General features: G+C 37.9%; 1 protein-coding gene, 1 long non-coding RNA gene and 1 other non-coding gene across 4 annotated transcripts; 1 reads left to right on the top strand and 2 right to left on the bottom strand.

Moving 5' to 3' along the window:
- Nucleotides 1-3,684: 3,684 nt before the first annotated feature.
- On the top strand, nt 3,685-5,304 carry LOC149108469 (uncharacterized). The gene is made up of 2 exons (XR_016208979.1): nt 3,685-3,767; nt 5,117-5,304. It is a non-coding gene; the product is annotated as an uncharacterized LOC149108469 (long non-coding RNA).
- Nucleotides 5,305-7,106: 1,802 nt separating this feature from the next.
- On the bottom strand, nt 7,107-20,796 carry LOC110066742 (tRNA:m(4)X modification enzyme TRM13 homolog). Of its 2 annotated transcripts, XM_089295449.1 has the most exons (14): nt 20,572-20,791; nt 19,750-19,793; nt 18,937-19,003; nt 18,374-18,436; nt 15,908-15,977; nt 15,459-15,565; nt 14,753-14,831; nt 14,327-14,418; nt 13,394-13,472; nt 12,439-12,513; nt 11,937-12,027; nt 11,179-11,417; nt 9,695-9,788; nt 7,107-7,941 (listed from the first exon to the last, which is right to left on the bottom strand). In XM_089295449.1, the coding sequence occupies exons 1-14, from the start codon at nt 20,710-20,712 to the stop codon at nt 7,764-7,766; spliced, it is 1,419 nt and encodes a 472-aa protein (XP_089151575.1). In that variant the 5' UTR covers nt 20,713-20,791; the 3' UTR covers nt 7,107-7,763. The 2 variants fall into 2 exon arrangements, with proteins under 2 accessions (XP_089151575.1, XP_089151576.1); XM_089295450.1 differs by lacking the exon at nt 12,439-12,513 and having other exon boundaries at nt 20,572-20,796.
- On the bottom strand, nt 19,304-19,376 carry Trnan-auu (transfer RNA asparagine (anticodon AUU)). Its single transcript has one exon. It is a non-coding gene; the product is annotated as a tRNA-Asn (tRNA).
- Nucleotides 20,797-20,815: the final 19 nt, after the last annotated feature.

Below are 20,815 nucleotides of genomic sequence, written 5' to 3'. Positions count from 1 at the left end.
CATGTAGTAATATGCACGTGTAATCAGATGCATCAGCACATTCTATCACATCGGCACGCACTATGTATGCATAATGAGTATGTATAATGTAGTTTCTTGAATAATAAATCATTCGATCATTTACACAGCAACGTGTAACAAAGTCTTTTACCATTCTATGTGCAACTTGAACGATTAAACGCCAACAAATGGCTAAAATGAACGACCGAGTACCTAAGGAGAGACTGGGCACTGGTAGGTTCAATCACGTTTTTCTCAAAATCTACCCGTATGACCCAACCTCAAAATTTCAGGAATAAGAAATTGGCTCTGATTTAACATTCATGCGAAGTCAAATAAAAATCTGTCGGACAGATTTTGAGCTATTTTTGATTTCACATTTTCTTAGTTTGCGAAAAATCTGTCTTACAGATTTTTATTTTATTTGCATGAATGTTAAATCAGAGCCAATTTCTTATTCCTGAAATTTTGAGGCGGGGTCATACGGGTAGATTTTGAGGAAAACGTGATCTAACCTACTAGTGCCCAGTCTCTCCTTAGGTACTCGATCTTTCATTTTGGCCATTTGTTGACGTTTAATCGTTCAAGTTTCACATAGAATGGTAAAAGACTTAAGTAAACAGTAAATAGAGAAAGGAAAAACATCTTGGAACATTTTTCAAAAGAGTTAGAAGTTGGGCTGTTTTAATCTATCAAAACTGTAGTAAGCCACCTTAAATTGAAGGAAACCTGAAAATAATAGATTACGGAGAAAGAAAGACACCAAAAAGTTATGTAATAATTATTGTATAATATTATTTTTGGACCCTGAATGCTCAAGATATATCTTTGTCGGCGATTTATGATTTTCTTTTCTTGTTACGTAAGTTTTTTTGGTCTAAAAGCAGCTTGGATGATTTTTTCCCATCACAATTACCCCCACCCTACTCCCCTCAGTAGAACATTTTGCATAGCTTGAACAGCCTGCCAACCATCCTCCAGCTTGCCTGAGGACCACCCGCCTCTCAGTTACATAGGTCGGATACATGGACATTAGCATGTCCTCTCATGATCACAATAAAATAAATACTTCTTTTCTTGAGCGGAAAGAAAAAAACTGCAAAAATACCGCTTCGAACTTGCGATAGCGACACAGATTTTGCGGTTTGTACATTTCAGGCATAGGTGCGAGAGCTATCGACTGGTCCATTCACTAGGCATGCCACGTGCTATATGACTGCAACGTTCGGGAAAAACTGAACTCCAGTAGTGCCTTATCTTTTCATGATTACGTTCCCCCGGGTTAGCGGAAATATCAACACTTCAGAGCAAGCCGTGAGATCTCAAACAAGTGATCAAACTCACAAGTACCACTTAATCATATATTTGGCATCAAAAGACGAAACAGAAAAGGAAAAAATAATTACAGCGTTTGACGGTGACCAAATTTCCAAACACCTCGAAGTTCGTCAAAAATACTGTTGGTGTTTGGAAATGCGTTCTCAAACTAATTAATTATTCATGCAGCTCTTACCCAACCACAGCATCTTATTCTGGTCAGGTTTAATCGTCACAGGTTTCTCTTGTTTATCTAGTTTGTAAAATTTATTTTATTTACAAAGGGCCTACATTGGAAACAGTTGTTATAACTGAAGTTAGTTATCCTGGCATGTGTCAATATGTTTATTTTCACATAGTTAATAGAGGGGAATGGTTATGAAACCCGACAAAGTTCTTTGTTGTATGTTTTTGTTCGCTTTTTTGCCCTTGACCGCGCAGAAAACACAATAGTTGTTTAGTCCGTTCTAAGGAACTAACCAATAAAAACGTGTTGGTTACGTAATTCAAGCATAGTGTATGGGCGCAAAACAAAAGATTGTGCACTGTCGTGGACCTTCTAACATAGATCTTGGCGTCTTTGATGTTTGCCGGGCTTCATAACCAGTCCCCTCTATTAATAATGATTTTTATTATTATTTTTAGCTTACAGACGGTGAGAACTTCATTTATAAAGTTTGCATAAGGTATTTGACATTCGTTTGCAACCTTAGTAGAAAAAAATTTGGAGAATGAACGGTGAGGAACGAAAAGTGAGTGCAGAGGGGCATGAAAGCAACCTTCTCAAAATGGCGATCAAGTAACTAAGGTGACCGAACACAGTTTTCAAGTGCTTATAACTAATTCACCATTACTTTTAAAATATTTATGCTTTGGCGCCCGTTTTTTGCAAGAGTCAAGGTTAACCACAGAAGGGTTTATTCTCGCATTTTGGCAAGGTGTGTGCTGTTGCCATGGCAACGGGGCTGGTTAAAAACAAGGCTTAAAAAATGGTTTTTGTTTCCTTAAAAAAATCCAGTCGTTAGATTTTTTTCATCATTTGCCCACTACGAATTGACATTAAATCCCTTCTGTCAACACTGTTGTAATAAAATTTTGACACAGACGATTTTCGTAATTCGCCGTAAATCGTTTTCTCTGCATGTTCTGTATTATTAAAAATTCCCTACGTCAAAATTCAGTTTTTTTGTGATAGATCATTCACGTGCTTTCTGAACTAATTTTTTTGCCAAATTTCTTGAAATTCTAACGACTGAATCGGTGGAAATTGGCAAGTTTCTGCAAAAGCAATCGGTCTCAATTTTACGAGCAACTGCGCATGCATTGCATTTAACTGGGTTAAAAAAGCTGAGAATTGCTGGGTTCTCTGCATCGTTACCGTTTCTAATATATCTTTGTAATAAAAGACTAAAGCCATCAATACACTGCGTTCAAAAATAGAAAAAATTGCACAGATAGTGCGGGTGTCGCTGGATCGCTCTATTGACGGCATATTTGTTTTTTCCAATCCTTGTGCGCGCGCTGAATTGCATCAGCAAAGCGCACACGAAAGCTGTGTTCGGCCACCTTAAATTCAGTGCGCTATGGACGGACAGTGAGCATTAGATGCCATCCACCAGAATCACCATCCTCCTAACACTTACATTATAATTTTCTTTTACATGTACTACTCATTTTAACACTAAGTCTATTTTACATAACGAAAGAGAACAATAATTTGTATAACACGTCCGAGAATCGAAAGCGGGACACTGTGCAAGCTCTCTCGCCACTACACCAACGAGGCGCTAGCCGAGAGTTTGATAAGTTTTAAGCTATATATAGCGTCAAAATAAAGGATATATGTAAAATGCCCTAGCCGTCAAATGAAAAGCTAACCGCAAGCTAAACAAAGTGAAGCTAAGCGCGAACAAACCAGAGTGTAGCTAATCGCAAGCAAATCAGTGAAAGCCAACCGGTTATGCATAAAGGCATGTCCTAACTAAATTCCAGTCCTCTTGGCCGAGGGGTTCCGAGAGGTGGCATCCATCCTGGACAGTCAAACGGATAGTTCAGTCACGACCAGTATGCTTGCATCATCCATAGAAACGTGACGTTATCGCTGCCCCCCGACATATATTTACTAAAGCGGAGTTCTTTCTAATCCATTTTGTTCTTCGACAAAGTTAAGTTAAGTTAAACTTTTAGATTTCCTTCTTCCAAAAACAATTTCTTAGCGCTAAAGAGAGAAAGATAACAAAAAGAAAATATTTTGTAACTAAAGCTTTGCCACCGCTTGAGTTGCCAGCTGAGTCTGCCGACGACACAAATGGTACAAGTATACAGATCGTACTGTCAATAACACCGGCTGCGGAAAAAAATATAAACTGCTTCGCTAGAAGTGTCATCAGGCATTTACAACCGTCTTCAAACGGAGGAAGCCAAGCCAAGCCATTCACAACGATATCAATGTAAGTGAAAGAATGCCAGTTCATTTCCTTCCTTTGCTTCTTGTTTTAATGACTGAGCAACAGTGTTATAAGCAAAAAGGCTAATTTATACGACCGAATAGAATCATATAAATTCTGAAGGCTCACTGACACGTACCGTTTTGTCGGTCCGATTCTATTCCGGATGAGATAAATCGGAAAGCGAACCAACTCGTTGGATTGAAGTCGTCCGCGATTCCAATCCAAAAGTCAGCCGATTCCAAATTGGGATTTCGATATCGGTTTTTTCCGGCAGAAATATTTGTAGCAACGGTATAGTATTTGGGTGTCAATTTTCGTGAAAGGAAATACTAAAGATCCGTGCGTTTAAACACATTCTATAAATCGGTGTGTTGCTACAGATTGTATAAATCGGGCTCGTTTTCATGCACGTTATGTTCAAATAAAGCAAACAAATTGGGCCTACGATTCGTAGCGTCACTTGAAACGTCACTTTCGAATAGGCAAACTTTTTAACTTAGAAGTAATATCTCAGATGGATACGTTGTTATTTTCTGCAACATTCCTTAGATAACGACAGTAGCGACCTAAACGTTATTTGAGTTGTCATCTAGAAGTAATCAAAATAACAGATACAACAAAAATAGATAACCTTAACCGAATCCTCCCCTTTTCAGGAACAAAATGAGAAAATTCTGGAACAAATAATGAAAATGAATTTAGCGAGGTCAGTTAAGAAACCCACCACCTTTTTTTCTAAGTGTTAATGATAGTCCATTTTCCTTCCGTCGTTATAAAAGCAGAGACTGTTTGTTTTCGTGAGTATTCCTATTTTATTAGATTGCTCGACCCACAGTCAGCTAACCGATGTTTTCGCCAGCCCGAAGTAGCTACCAACGAAAGTTCTGACTCTTCCGAAAGTATTGACTGGTAAAGGCTGTTAAATCCGAAAGTACCGAGGATCTCTACATTTGGAACTTTACGTACTTAAGAGCAGTTTTCAATTGAATGTCGTAAAACCAACTCCAGCCAATCACAAAGGACACAGATAACCCAATGAACCAATCAAAACTCGAAGTAAATACATGTACCTGACTCGAAGCGCAGGAAAACTTGTGCGAACGAGTCACGATTGGTATTGGTTTTGATTCTGATTGGACGAAGAAGTGGTACGAGGAGAACACGTGACGCGACTACAGCTTCATCTCGTTGCTTCTGTGTTTCCTTTTTTTGTGATTACCACATATCGTCGATTAGACGCCGCTTTGAATTTATAACTTAAACAAGAAATTCGGAATAATTCCTTCCCTCCCACCTCCATTAGGCTACATCTTAGTGTTAAGACTCATGGACGATTTTTTTGTTTACAGCTGTTTCCAAACAGAAATTAAGTCCTCGGTCCTTCTGGTAGCCATTACGTTATTACTCATCTTGACAACGGTAACACTAGTCGAAAGCAGGTGCGGGGGTTTGAGTACCGGCAAGAGGATTAACAGATGCAGCAAAATAACATCAGGAAATGGAAAAGAAGGAAACCAACACACGTGAAAAAAGGAAACCGTGGCACACTTGTCATGCTGCTTGAAAGTGGTCTTTAACCATCCGGGAACTCTCTCTTTTGCTTTAAAATCCGGGGGAAGAAGGCGACGGTGAACCCGTTACAGCCAGCCCGAAAGTGACATTGAACCGTTTATATCCAGTCTGGTGGTGGTGCCAAGCCTGTTCAGTGCAACCAGTCTGGGGATGGCGTTACACCCAGTCTGATGATGGCATTACATCCAGTCTGGTTTAATACTGAACCCGTTACACTCAGTTCGCATGTGGCGTCAAACCCGATACATGCAGTCTGAAGCTGATATAAAACCTGTTACATCCAGTTTGAATAAGACGTTAACAGTTTCAATCTGACGTTTTACCTATTTCATCCAGTTTAAGTGTGTTCATCTTTGATGTCAATATTTACCCAAGTTGAGAGAAAGAGGAACTGTGTATGGCCATCGTGAAAAAAAAGCCGGAATGCAGTGGGATAGCAAACTCGTATAACGAAGAGTTATAAAGTGACATTTTTGACTGCTTTTTGTTTGTTTGTTTTTAATTGACAATAAAACAATACAGTACAATTAAGACAACAGATGTACAGAAAATAAAGATTAAAATGAAAACAATAATCATCGAAAAGGAAGGACAAATGTGCTGCCAGAAAACACAAGCTGTACACGTCAGGGAAAAAGAGAAGTTATTATGTGCAAAGTGCACATAATACGTGCAGTGTGCATATTAGAATCTTTTTTAAATTAAAGTGCTCAGATTTCCCATTTCTTTGGTGTTGTAGCCTCTCTAAATATATGCCGTATGTAAATTTTAAGTATCGAAGCTGAAACCCCTCTATGTGAGAGCCGTTTTCGTTTGTTTGGCACAGCCAAATAGAGTATCTGGCATAATAATATACATGAAAAAATTACTCGATTCTGATTGGCTGAGAGCAGTGCAGTTCAAGTGTAACACAGTGCAGAAAGTGTAACACCAGTGCAAATTACACATTCTAATTCTGGATTATGATTGGCTGAAAGACAATGGCAAATTTTCTAAGCCAATGATATCACGTAGAATGATGAAGAAAATTTGTTCGGAAACTTTGAAAAAGTTTCCTAGAATGAGAAAAAATGGCTTCAAGAAAGATCTTTCGGCATTTCCTCATGCTAATTTTTTCATGTTTATATTATTAATAAGTAATCATACGGTTTTTCTCGTTCAATTTGGAATTAATTTGCACTTGTGAGTTTTTCAAAAAGCTGAAATTAATTCGAAATCGAACTCGAAACCGTGTGATTACCTATACAAACAACAGAAATAAGCCATTTCCGAGTTACCTGGTACCTCTGTTTCAAAACGAGTCCTCGTGCAAAACCTTTCATATGAAAATGAGTTTGATTTACATGAAAATGAAACCCTTTTCATATGAATGGTTTCGCACGAACACTCGTTTTGACAGAAAGGCAATAGGCAACTCGAAATGGCCTTTTGGTCTAATAATGATATTTAGACGAATCAGGTGTTCGCCCAGAGCAACTGTCACTCCAATCAGCGGTCGTGAGTGACTATGCGACAAATATTCTCACACTGGGTCAGCTATGATGTCGAATCTTTTCAGAAAGAAGCAATGAATGAATGAAGCAATGACTAAGTAGTTTCTCCCGCTCTTCCTCAGTGGAAAAGCACTTCTAGTCATCCTTTTACCGATTTCAAACAAGAATTCTCAGGCTTAAACCAAGGAAATCATGACCTTGACGGTGTCTGGATATCTGATCTTAATTGGCAGTATTTGACCTTGGTCTTAGTCTTCTGTTCAATCGTCACAGGTTTCTCTTGTTTATTTCTTTCATAAAGTTTATTTTATTTACACAGGGCCTACATCGGAAACAGTTGTTATAACTGAAGTTAGTTATCCTGGCACGTGTCAATATGTTTATTTTTATTTTTACTATCATTTTTAGCTTATAGACAGTGAGAACTTCATTTGTAAAGTTAAGGTATTTTACATTCGTTTGCAACCTTAATGGAAAAAAAATTAGAAAATGGACTGGTGAGGAACAAAGAGTGAGTGAAGAGGGACGGGCATGAAAGCAACCTTTTCAAAATGGCGAGCAAGTAACTACTTAAATTTAGCGCGCTATGGACGGACAGTGAGCATTAAATGCCACCCACCAGAATCACCAACCTCTTGACACTTACATTATAATTTGCTTTTACTACTTCACGCAAACCAGAGTGAAGCTAATCGCAAGCAAATCAGTGAAAGCCAACCGGTTATGCATAAAGGCATGTCCTAACTAAGTTCCAGTCCTCTTGGCCGACGGGGGTCCGAGAGGTGGCATCCATCCTGGACGATCAAACGGACAGTTCAGTGACGGCCAGTATGCTTGCATCACCCATAGAAACATAACGTTATTGTTCCCCTCCGCAACATACATTTTCTAAAGCGGAGTTCTATGTAATCTATTTTGTTCTTCGACAAAGTTAAGTCCTCGGAGTCGCTAAAAGAACAGCGTTTTCCAGCGAAACGGTGGAGTCGACATAGAATGCGAGCCTAGCATTTAAATCATGTGACTCCAGATACCACAGACGGCCAGCATCTATGAGCCGCTTACACTGTCGACCTATTTCTTCTCTCTCAGATACGGTGTAATGCGACCATCTGAAAGAAAAACGACATTGTTTTAGAGTTTTGTGGCTTCTCTTTTGGCATCCATTGGCCTAGACTGGCTTTCTCATGACTGCCTCAAACCAAAACAAGACAGAAACCAATCGCTTTGCCGACAAAGAACACTATAAACCAATCAAAACTTAAAGAAAACCCAAGTCACGGGTGACAAGCATGGGAAAAGTCGCGTAAGCTAAATGGAAGAGTAGACCAATCAAAACTCAACGGAAAGGCAAGTCAATGGTGAGAAGCGGGGGAAAATGTCAAACGCGTGGGCCAAATAGTCCAAGAAACCAATCAGAACTTCAAGAAAATGCAAGTCCAGGGTGAAAAACCCGGGAAAGTCCTTGGAGTCGCTTAAAAGTCGCGTTGGCCAAAGAGCACAGTAGAGCAAACTCAAAGAATGGTGCAAAGATATGGAACTTCACCATTCAACCGGTGACAAGCGGACGCAAATTTGCGTCAGTTGAACATTGTAGAAAGCAATAGGAACCAGCTGAGTCACAACCGATTTTCCTTTTGCAACTGATTAATTGCAAAGCTACATTTTCGCTCTGACTTAGATGTATATGAGTAAGAGAAATAAGCGCATTGTTCATGCAATCATTAAACTTAGTCAACGAATAATGGTGCATTATCAGTGCACATCACGTATTAGTAAGGTAGTTAGAAATACAAAACTACTCTCAGACTACTAAACCATCTTCCACATTATCGTGCCATCTGTTCAGTACAAAGATTCGGTGAGCGCAAACAGACCTAAAATCGAAGGCGCCAGGTCACTTGTGAATGCGACTTGGATTGGTAAACAGCAGCATGTTGTAAGCTATAGTCTGCTGTTGGTACGTAATTATTAACCCTTCTCTGCAAATTTCTTCTGAATGTTAGATTAATTCACTACTTTAATTTTGAGATTTTCATTGTCCTCTTTCCGGTGGTTAAACATTCGTAGGTTATCTACATTGTGGCCCATTTAAAACTTAAGAAGGTCTATTTCGATTGAGAGGAGCGAGAAATACTGTGTTGAAAGTTCCGACGCGAACAACAATGGTTACGAAATGTTGACTGTCTCCTAATAATTATGCAGAAATTAATGTGCATAGATATAATAAGCGCTATTTCAAAGTTTACTGGAACCAAGCCAGTGAATTTCGGTCCACCACTATACCCGTTCATTGCTTCCGCGTTCACTCACTGATAACACATGAAAAGATTGAAAGAGTCACATGGCACATCAGATGTTAGACAATACCCTGGGTAAATATAATTTAACACGGCTGATCACACTATAGAAAACAATCCCTTCCTTGGACAGCCACTGGTTCATAGCGAGCTAAAAAAATTATGTCGATACATGCTGTCTGCATAGGCAACACTGTAAAAGCACTAGAAATCTGAATCTGAACCCGTGCAGCGCTACCTGGTAACAGCTGGTAACCAACTGAGCTATAAAGCCTCATGGTGACGGGCAAATAGCTACATGTACCTTGTAGACACAGTGCTGGTATACAGCCAAGTCCTTCTGTGCACTACACATCAGCGCCACTAAGTTCAGCATCGCTAAATTCATGGGTTAAAATCTCCTCTTAGCTTTTCTCACTGTGCAGTGTGCCCTAGCTCGATTACCAGCTGCTGTTCAGGAAAATTAGCCTGGGCTCTTCTCAGGGATGACCTTTGGGAACAGGACCCAAGAGAGCGTGACAGATATGGAACCTAACTGTACCCTAGTGGAATTCAAGCCAGTTACCTGTCTTCATCGTCGCTCTGACTCTTTCCTTTATCCTCTGAAATATTTCCCTCATTTCCATCACTATCGCAACTATCACTGTCCGTGTTATCGACTGAAAACATTGATAAAAACCAAATATCACTATCGCAACTATCATTGTCTTTGTTATCGACTCAAAACATTGATAAAAACTAAACATAAATTCAAGCAGTGGGGCAAATACTGTACCCAAATACAAAAAATCGATCATTTTTCTTTGGTCTTCAATTCCAGGATGTAATATACCACAAGACAGAAAACAAAATGAGAATCACGCCTAGAACGAAAATCTCTTCTTTGATGCAGATGTTACATATACAATAGACCACTTTCGATATATTAAAATTCAGCTTGGCAGTGAGGTTTAGAGGACACAAACAAAGGAAATTGAATGACATGTTTATTAATTTCTCTTGTTTGTGTCCTCTAGGCCTCGCTATCAAGCTGAATTTTAATATATCGAAAGTGGCTTATTAGACTTGGAGCAACACTCCAAACCTCAAAATCAATTAGCTTCACATGTGAAACTAAATATTATAAAATGAAGCTTATAAACAGCTGATGTTTCATGCGTTAGCAATATTGTTGAGTAATGCTATTTCAGTTTTGTGACTTTTTGTTAAGGTTTTCTGTTTTATGGCTTGTCCTTCAGTTTTGAGTTTGTATAATCTCAAACTACACAAAACAGAAGCAGTGAAAAACATCTGTATTGAAGAATTAATACCAGCTCAGTCACGGTATTTTGAGTTATTTTGGCCACACACAAAATTACCTTTAAATGGTAGGAAACCTGAAAATAACAGTTTAATAAGATAGACAAACACCAAAGACATAATGATAAATCATAAAGGAACAAGGATGGCTAAGGATGGAGAGGATTAACATGGATTACAAACAACGAATTTGAAAAATTGAGGCTAAACTTTTCAATATGCGCAAACCGTGACGTAGCTCCTTTAACGAAGTAATCCAGACAAGGGCTGGGTTGTTCGAAAGCCAGTTAGCGCTAACTCAGGATTAAAGGTAAAACGGTTATAATATCAATTATATAATACAATATTATAATATTGATTTTTCTTTTAAAAAAATGTTTTTTAAATGCTAATGTTCTGCGTAGTTTAAGAGTATTCAAACCCAAATTTGAAGGCCAAACAAAATAAAGAGAAAATCTCACTAAAAGGTACAAAACTGAAATCAAAATTCTCACTAACCCTGGGTTAGCTTAATCAGGGTTTGAGCGACCCAGCCCAAATGGTTTTCCGAGTCTGAAAAGCAGCTCACAACGTTTCCAATCTTTTTTCAGGCTGTCCGAATTGTTCATGATCCTGCCATTAGTCTGCAGTATTCGACATAGAGTCTTGCTCTGTTCAAAAACTATGGCGTAAGCCAAAGCAATTTGATATAACCTCGAGGCCAACTTTCATCACTAAACTTTAAGGCTAAGCATTGCTAAGCATTGTCACCTCTGTTATTATAAGGTTGTGCAGCAAATTCTTTGCGTCGTTTCTTGAGGCTTATACCACAGGTCGCCCAGCTACTAAGACAACATAGCAGATGGAATTCTTCTGCTGTAAAGCCAAGATTCTGAAGAAAAGGCCGACCAACATACTGAGGCCAAGAACAACAGTGGTGGCAACACAAGGCCAATACCACACCTTCCACTCGGCTGCTATTGGGAGATAACTTCATCCTCTTGTTTTCCCTGTATGTTATTAAGATGAAAAGAATATAATTTTCCATTTCTAATAACAATTTCAAGTTTAGAGTATAGATTTATGCATCAAAATATTCGATAAGAAACCACTAAGGCCGCTGTATAGTGTAGAAGAAAATTTTGGGAAGAACCTGTGATTGCTGGGTACAAATAAAGTTGTTGTTGCTTAGCATCCCTTCCGGAGGAGGGAGAGGGGGGTGTTTTCATTATGCAAGACCAGTTTATGCTCAAAATGATTTGGAGATGCTTAATACCTAACAGTTTTTATGGCTTTGAAGTTTTGCTGATCAAATGAGAGAAACCAGTAAGGAAGTGAGAGTGATTAATGAAAATGAATTACAATACAGGCCGACTTGAAGACATAAAGTTCGTGTTATTGGGTTTCCAAGCCTGTCTTGCTTGGTTTACTTGTCATAACCTGGATAATGCATTACCAGCAATCACTATGGTTATTATATGTACCAAAAACCCAGTTCTGAGTCACATGTAACACTTAACAACACCAACCTATCATCTGTGCCCTTTTCCGCAATTGTGTGTTGACCTGATCTCTCTCCCGAATTATTTAGCGTTTCCATCAAGCATCTTAGAGTCAAGTCTAAAAAGAAAAGCTTAAGTATGCATCATGCCAGTCGAGCGGCCCATACTGCCAGAGTTTATCCCCGTTTACGCAGCAAGAAGTGACTAACGGTAGTTCTTCCCACCCCTGGATGGCATTCTAGTCCATTGCAGGGTTACCCCCAGCATTAACTTTGTCAGTACCCATTTATACACCTGGGTGGAGAGAGGCACTGTGAGAGTAAAGTGTCTTGTTCAAGAACACAATGCAATGACCTAGGCCAGGGCTCAAACCAAGAGAGCTCAATCCAGAGCTCGGCCAAAATTATAAAGGAAAGTATGAAGCTAAACTAAAATTTACAGGGGAGCAGGAGGTCAAACTTGAACCTTCCATGGAAGGGGTATGGCAATTTTCTGGACCACACAAATTATATAAACTGCCATAACTCACCTGTAGCAGCCCCACAAAGATGTTTGCTGAGAGCAACAATTTGATGCTTACTGTTTTCAATACACGGCACCTTACCTGAAACACAACCGCAAACCTCTGAGACAAGCATTATCATATCACTTTGTCTCTTCAACCTCACTAAAAAGGACTGATTTACTGACAAATGCTACAACCACTGCAGTCTTGGTAACAATGTAAAGCACCAGTTTCCCAAAGCATTTCAAACTACTCCAGAGTGATTGCTATACAAAATTGCACCTTAATTCCCACATATACATCAAACATGAGAAGCAGTGCTTCATCACACATCCCACCCACCAACCTCCCTTCCCATCTGTTCTCATACACATTAATAGTTTATCACGTCTTAAGAAAGGAAATCATGATAGTAATGGTGTTTGGATATCTGATCTTAATTAGCATAGATTTTCACAATTTTATTTCCCTGTTTTCTCCTTAGTTTTAGTTTCAACTAGAAGATATTTCAAAGACTGGAAAAAGTGTCTCCTTGCATTTCCAAGCACCTTGAAAATTATCATATATACTCCACTAAATGTCATATTTTCAACTGCCATGGAACACTGTCTGTGATATTTGATAACTTAATTTAAAAAACAGTTGACAAAACAGTGAGCACATCATTCATAACCCTGAAGTGTTCATTCTTCAATTGTTAATGACTGTCCATTGATAGTACATGTAGTTTACATGATGGAATTAACTAAAATGTATAGCATCGCAAAAAGTCCTGAAAAAAAATCCTGGAAGATTATGGGCCTTGAGAAACTTGTTATGTACATGTGTACAGTGTTCTGTACAGATATACATAATACAGAACATGTCTAGGCAAAACTGTTACCAAGGAAATCACAAGTACATACATAGAGGATCAAAAGACACAAAGTAGATATCACAAGAGGATAACAAGTAATTTGAAATAAAATGTTGCACTCACTTAAATCAAGGTGTTCAATATCCAAATTTAATCGCTGGAAGGATGGTCCTTGATCTCCACCTCTGTGATAACGATCATACTTAAATAAACAACAAATTCACTGAGTAAGACAACTGCAGTCCCCTTTTCCTTGAAAAGTGATTGTTATGGTTAATAAATTTATTGTAAATGCTTTATCTGTCTTCAATGCTTTATTAAGACCATGTCTAAATCACAAAAATGTTTGTGATCAATTTTCATCAATTACCAACATACATGTAATCAATTACTACTAATATCAATTGCTGTTGAACAACAACAATTCTTCACTTTTTCATTTTCATCTTACAAATTATTTTGCCACCTCTTTATGGACCAGGTGTAAAGTTCACAGGCTGAATGACTGTAATGAATGAGACCTTACATCCCTGACCATTACTCACAGTGCAGAGGTACTGGACAACCTTTGTATTTATCATGGCATGGAATAAAGATAGTGACATTATCTCACACTATACTAATGTGTCACTCTCTTCATCAGCATTGTTTGTCATTACATCACACCTCATTACCCCTATATTATATAGTTGCACAGTGGAATATTTTCTATCCCTGAGGATGCCACTAATTGGCGAAAGCTCAGCTGAACAGTGACTTGATCATAGTTATCAAGAACAGTAGAATTTTAAGTCCTCACTCAAAAGGACTCTAGATTATCCAACATGATACTGAAGGACAACATTCAACACATAGTGATCAGGGGTTTCATTAGAAGCCAGCAACCAGTGAAAATCAATGCCTACTTTGTCAGAATTTACCCCTTACCACTGCCTACTTTGTCTGTATTTTCACTCAAATTATTAAAAAAATTCATTAGTTTGCCGCCTACTTTAGTTAGCTCAGATGGCTATTTCAAAACTAATTGAAAACCCTGAGTGATGTCACTCTACATACCTTATACCTGTTACTTGCTCTGTCAATAAGGAGATAGTCTACATCTTTTGCAGAATTCCCCAGTGCCAATTGAAGCCAATGAGACAATTTCCCTACAATAATATTTAGTATACATGGATTTATAATTTTTTAAATTAACTGCCATACAGTGATACCTCAATGTGTTTCTTTTGCAGTCACTAACAATTAAACTACCATGTACATGTCTAATGGCTACAGGTAAAACAGCTTTTACACTAAACACGAGAGGTGAAAATAGCATGATTGTGCCTTGCCAAAGGGTGAAGCAGCAGCCACCAACATTTCTGAACTGACAAAATGATCCGAAGGATCAGAACTATGACCTAAGATCCAAACCTATGACCAACACCTACATTTATGTACATGTAAGACCAAAACCTAGTTTACGACAATTGACACCCTTACCTCTCCCTGCTCCAAACTCCATAAATATTGTACTTTGTTTTAAAAGATGTAGCTTGTCCATATGACCAATAAGAGAAGCCTGAAGAGAAAATAAAATGTTATACCCACATAACATAGTATTACACGTATTTCCAATAAAGAAGGTCAACAATAAGATTCAGATAGCATGTGCAATATCAGACTTTCTTTATTCTGTGTTCTGGGATGGGAGGAGTCACAAGACCAAGCCAAGTAAGTGTATATAATTATGTGCAAAACCTAATAAATAATTCTAGCATGAATCCATGAATTTCTGCCTAAAATGTCAAATTTTTTTTTATTCCTTTTGGCTGGTAATTCTTTGGTAGAGGATTGATAGAAAGAAAGCAAGACCAAAATAATGTAAAAGTTTGTCAGAAAGACTTAATGAAATGTATTGAGCATGGCCTATTAGTACAAACATCACACATGTACATATGTATGATTGGACTGGATTAGACAATAAGGAAGTTTCACACTGTGACGTGGAAAGAAAGCTGTCCAAACAGTAGGGACTCCAAGAATACTGGTGCAAAATGATCAGATACGTTCTACAGGTAGAATGTAACGAAAACAAAACATGGAATCTGACCATGTACATGTAGATTACCCAGTGGTTAAAATGATGTTACACAGATTGTGCCTTAGAATAGATATACCAAAAGTAACAAGAACAAAAAATTGATACCTGCTGTTTTAAATGCTTCAAGATGGTTGGTTTACCCTGCATTTCTGAAAGCTCCTTTTGAAATGCACAGTGAGACAGTACTTCCTCTGTGAGTTTTGGACCCTGAACTGCATTGAACACAAAGAATTTACAATATTACAATAAACTATTTAACAACATCAACTTATGAACAGAAACTATTGACAGTGCCCTTACAATAAAGATGGCAATGTACAACATGACAATAAAAGCAAACTACATAATGCAGTTCCAAAAGGACTTATGATAATCATCAGATAATGTAAACAAAAGCAAGTCATTTTAGCCTTCCTAAAACGAGTTAACGTCAGCATAATAATTATACCCAAATTTGGGCAGTAAATATAACAATATATAATACATTTACACACACACGACATTCCTCAGATTTACAAATTCTGCAACTGCTTAGTACATTTATGAACATGTACCTTTGGAATATTCCTTTACTTTGTCAATCAACTTTGAAACTTTCTTCTGAGACACAGAATTTAACGAAACCTAAAGATAAATAAAATGTCATAATATTTATTTATTAACTCTCTAGGTCCTTTTATGTCTTAAAGAGATTTATAACTTTGAATATCAATTTAAAAATCTTAACACAGAATTGTTTGATAAATAGCTACAATAATAATGATAAAATAGCTTTATTAACATGTAAAGCTTCTAGCCACACTACAAGGCTTACTAGAATTGACACAAACCCAAACAAAATGTTGGTTTTTGAGCCAGGAGGGAAACTGGAGAACCCAGAGTTCAAAACCCTCAGGGCAAGGACAAGAACCAACCCACATATGATGCAGGTCCAGGATTTGATCCTGGATCACATTAGAGCGAGGCTACATGTAGCACTCCCTAACCCTCACCACTGTTTCACTTTTGGATGACTGTTAGAAGATTTCTGATGATTTCCAGAGGTTTTTCAAAAATTGTCTTGAGGTCAGAAATGCTTCTAAACATTTTGCAGATTGTCCAAGAAAATCTGAAGGTGTTTTGTCTTCAAATCAACAAATTTGGCATGACCATTCTGAATTTACATGCTTACTAAGCAAACAAATCTGAAAATCTGACATCATGATCTGAGAAGATTCCAGATAATTTTTGACTTCAGGTATCATGGTAGGTGGATTTTTACAAAGAATGCAACAAATCTTTTTTGCTTTTCAAGAAGACTGAGATAAATATTTTGCAAAAAGAATGGAGAAAAAAAGCTTTTTTTGTATCTCATTAACCTGTCTAGTTAAAATTCACCACCAGTTGTCACATGTAATGCAAATTGTGGTGTGATATTTCATTCGTGCACGCGAACTGTTCTCAATCTGGTTGTTTCATTGCAAGTTAGCTTTCATTCTTGTCAACTTTTCTTTATGTCAGGACGAAAACGCAAGAAAACACCTTGCCCAATTTCATCTTCGAAGAAGCCGAAGAGGCGAAAATCTGGTGGAACCCACAGGTTCAGCGTCGAACAAGATCTTTGGCTCTGAGCGACCGTGGGTCGCACTGTATCCAAGAAGAATGGTTGAAGGAACTCAAGGACACTAGTCCCACCAGTAAAGCTGAAGGACAAAATACAACAAGAGCTAGTCGCACGAAATTGCTGGAGAACAGACGTGATTCCAAAACTTCCACAACAAGAGAGTCAAGTGCAGATGTAGATGTAGACAATGCAGACTTCGAGATTTCCTCTTTTTGGGTTTCAAAAAGTGTCTGGAGAACGAAGAAGCCTAAACTTGAGCAACATAATACCAATGCCACCAACAAAATCTTCTAAGTAAAAGAAATCACAGCAGTTTAAACACAAACCTGTATAAAGCTCTTGGTAGTTTGTCGCTTCTTGGACGATTTCACTGCGATGGGTTTCCACGCCAGAATTGCAGATGTCTGTTTCTTTCAAGTTGTCATAAGCCATTGTTGTGGGAACCTGACCTATACCAACATCTGTCAGTGCGGAGGGGATTTTCAACACCTAATCATACCAATCTCATAAAAGGTTTTTCTTCTTTGTCTCAATAAAATAAAACTGCATATAAGGATGAACATTTTTAATTCATTTACACGCGTCTTCCGATGGAATTGGCTGTAAATTGGCAGGTATGTACCAGAATACCTCCTTCGAAAAAGGGTGTCGGGCTTTGTTTAATTTCGCTTCCGTTTCAAAGTTATGGCCTCTTTAGTGGAAGGAAACGTCCGCATTGAAAATATCAAACTTTAGGAGGGTGTAGAAAAAACACCAAACCACATCTGGAAAATCGCCGACACCATTTTTGAGGGTGATGAGTGAGAAAACATTTCCGATGTTAATCGCGCCACTCCAATAATTCACCCGCAGAAGCAAACCAGTTTAAGCGAAGCAGTGTTTCTGGGTATTTCTTTTAATATTACCGTGGCAATAACCTTTTGAAAAATTCCAAAGATACGGTTGTATTCTGTAACTCTTAAGCTTTCAGAAAATGTATAGGTTGATGGGATTTTCTTTCAAAGCGCCAGCATAAGAGTGTGATTTCCAAACACTGTCAATCCCTCTACCATGACACCTTCAGGCAAGACTTCAATAAGGAATTCCAGCAAGGTAGTAGACATGAGTGTCACCAAAGCATCAGAAGTCTTACATGTATATTCAATTTGCTAGGTCAAGTGCAGGTATATGTGTTAACTCTCTAAATGATGTAACAAAAGCATATATGCATAAAAATTAATGCTTTGTAAAATGAGGATAATTTGTCCACATTGTTTTGAGAGCTAACTCTAAATATTAGAAATGCATGGGCTCACTTTTTAAATTTTGGAACTGAATTTTGGGATATTTATTTTCAGGAAGTTTCTTTTGGGAGAAGGCAGGGTATCTTTGAATTTTTAGGATAAAGCATCACACTAAAAACATTCCCAAATAGTACCTTTTCAGCAGGAGAAAACTTATAATTGGGTATACCAGAGTTGATGTTAGCACTGAAGTATACCTGCATGAAAGAAAACATCACACCAGGCTCACTATTTTGTTACCAGACATACATCTAACATGTAAAAACAGTCGATTAATATATTTTTCAGAGATAAAGAGCACCTGCTATCCATTTTTTATCTTCTAAGCTCAAAAAAAAATCCATTTAACCAGTTTGATAAGGAATTTTCATGGTATGGAGGAACAGATATGGGAAAATTCATTTCTGTTTTGAAATTTTTCAAGCTACAGTAGCCTAATTGCTACTTTCCTCTGTTCTCAAAATCTGAAACAAAGGAAAATAAACACAGACGAGTTTCAAACCCTCAAACCAAAAGTACATGCTTAAAATAATTTTAACCATGAGATTTCTAAAACCAGAGTCTCTAGAATGGTACTGATATGTGCTAATCTATCATCAAAAAAACCAGCACATCATTTACAGATACAATGTACATGTACTACAAATCTACATACATGCATACTGATCAATAATTTTATGTTTACTCACAACCTTACCACTCGAGTCTTTTTTGTTTGATTGCACTTCTTTAGATGCTTTTCAAGTTGGTCTTCAAATACTGTGCTAGAATGATTCAAAAAGGAACAACCCTAAGCAAGCACAATACATTTAAAACAACTCTAAAGCAAACTTAATCCTGAACACAGCAGTCTCTTAAAACACCCAAGAAACCTTATGATTATTTCCAATCAATAAGAGTGGTTTCACACAAATGTTCATAAAATTATGTGATTTGGTTTTGCATTACTATGCTAAGCAATTGGCTGGAAAAAAAACTCGCCCCACTTTGTCCTCCAGCCACAGATAAAGCAAACCCAATAGTGCTCAGACTACACACAAAACTTAAGCAGCTGTAAAATTATTAAGCCTGAATGGGATTAGAACCCATGACCTCTGCGATAATGGTGCAGTGCTCTACCAACTGAGCTATCAAGCTAACTGGGAGCTGGTCACATTGTAAGTTCGTAACGTAATATACCCATAGATGGTGCAGAAGACAAGTGAATATATATAATATCATATATTTAAACTGCGGAGAAAGATATTTAGACATGATTGATCATTGCAGTTACACACCCAACTTAAGCAGTTGTGAAATTAAAGCCCAAAACACAATTCAGGCGATACCGGTGCAGTGCTCTACCAACTGAGCTATCAAGCCAACTGGGAGCTGGTCACATTGTGAGTTCGTAATATACAGGTAGATGGTGAAGAATACAAGTGAATATATGAAATATCATATATTCGAACTGCTTAAGTTGTGTGTATAACTACGATGATCAATCATGTCTAAATAACGATGATCTTACTGTTTCTTATCCAAAGGGCAGGTAATCCTTTTTCGACCATCAGCCTGTCAGAAAAGACAGATGAATGGAATGGAAAAGTTTTCTATTTAACCAGTGAAATCTAAACATAAAGTTCTTGTTACCTCCTCATTGGATAGATCTTTAGCAAAAGTTAAAACATATAGCCAGAGCTACCAATATATGACTTTGGGAAATGGAGAGAACATGTTATAAATAGCCCATTAAAGAAAATCAGTTCTACAGCTTACCCTCTAGGCAAGCTGTAAGTAGGGAAATGTATAAGCCCAAGAGTCATTTTCACTAGTCCCCTATCCCAACCCCACCACCCTGCCCCCAAACAAAAACAGCCAGCACTGAAAATTTCACGGTAATAAACAGCAAGGAAGAGCAAGGTTCTTCTGACAACTTGAAGACATTGAAGCAAGGTGGAGAATTATTCTCAGTAACCAACACTGAGTCTTCAGAACCCTCCTACCTAAAACAAGGCACATACATTTAAATGAATTATTTCAGTTTTAATCACATGTCTATGAAGAAATTTATTAATTTCAAAGCCAAAAGCATTATACCCCTTGAAATTTACTTTAATGCACACCATTACCACTGTAAAACATCCAAGTTTGGCTGACACAACGAGAAAGACATTTTTCCGTCAAATAATAAATTTTGCATTCAGCGTTCGGCGTTCTACAAAAGATCCCTGCCGACGTTAGAAAATGAGCTACGACGTATGAAATATTGTAAGTGATCTAAAGTGATTTGAGGTATACACGTGAAATAATAATGATCTAGATTCCTTAATTTCAAAGAACAAGCACTTACTTCAGATTCACCTGCAACAATCATATGTTCGCCGCAATATTTTTTCCCTTCTCCAACTGTCATTCTACAAAAGCGGTTTTTTCGCTTTAAGAAAAACGCACAGGATTTCCTCTCAGTTTCTACTACCACGTCGTCCGCCATCTTGGAGAGTTGTAAGTTCTTGCGCCAAATTGTTTAACCGCTGGGCAATCTGCGAGCCTCGACCATTCGCGCGCTGCGCGCGAGCGTAAATATTCCCTAAGAA

This window comes from Orbicella faveolata, unplaced genomic scaffold, assembly GCF_042242905.1.
Source record: "Orbicella faveolata isolate gen_17 unplaced genomic scaffold, um_ofav_v1 contig_26, whole genome shotgun sequence".
NCBI lineage: Eukaryota > Metazoa > Cnidaria > Anthozoa > Scleractinia > Merulinidae > Orbicella > Orbicella faveolata.
The sequence above is the reverse complement of the archived record's forward strand: the minus strand, read 5'-3'. Positions and strand labels throughout refer to the sequence as shown.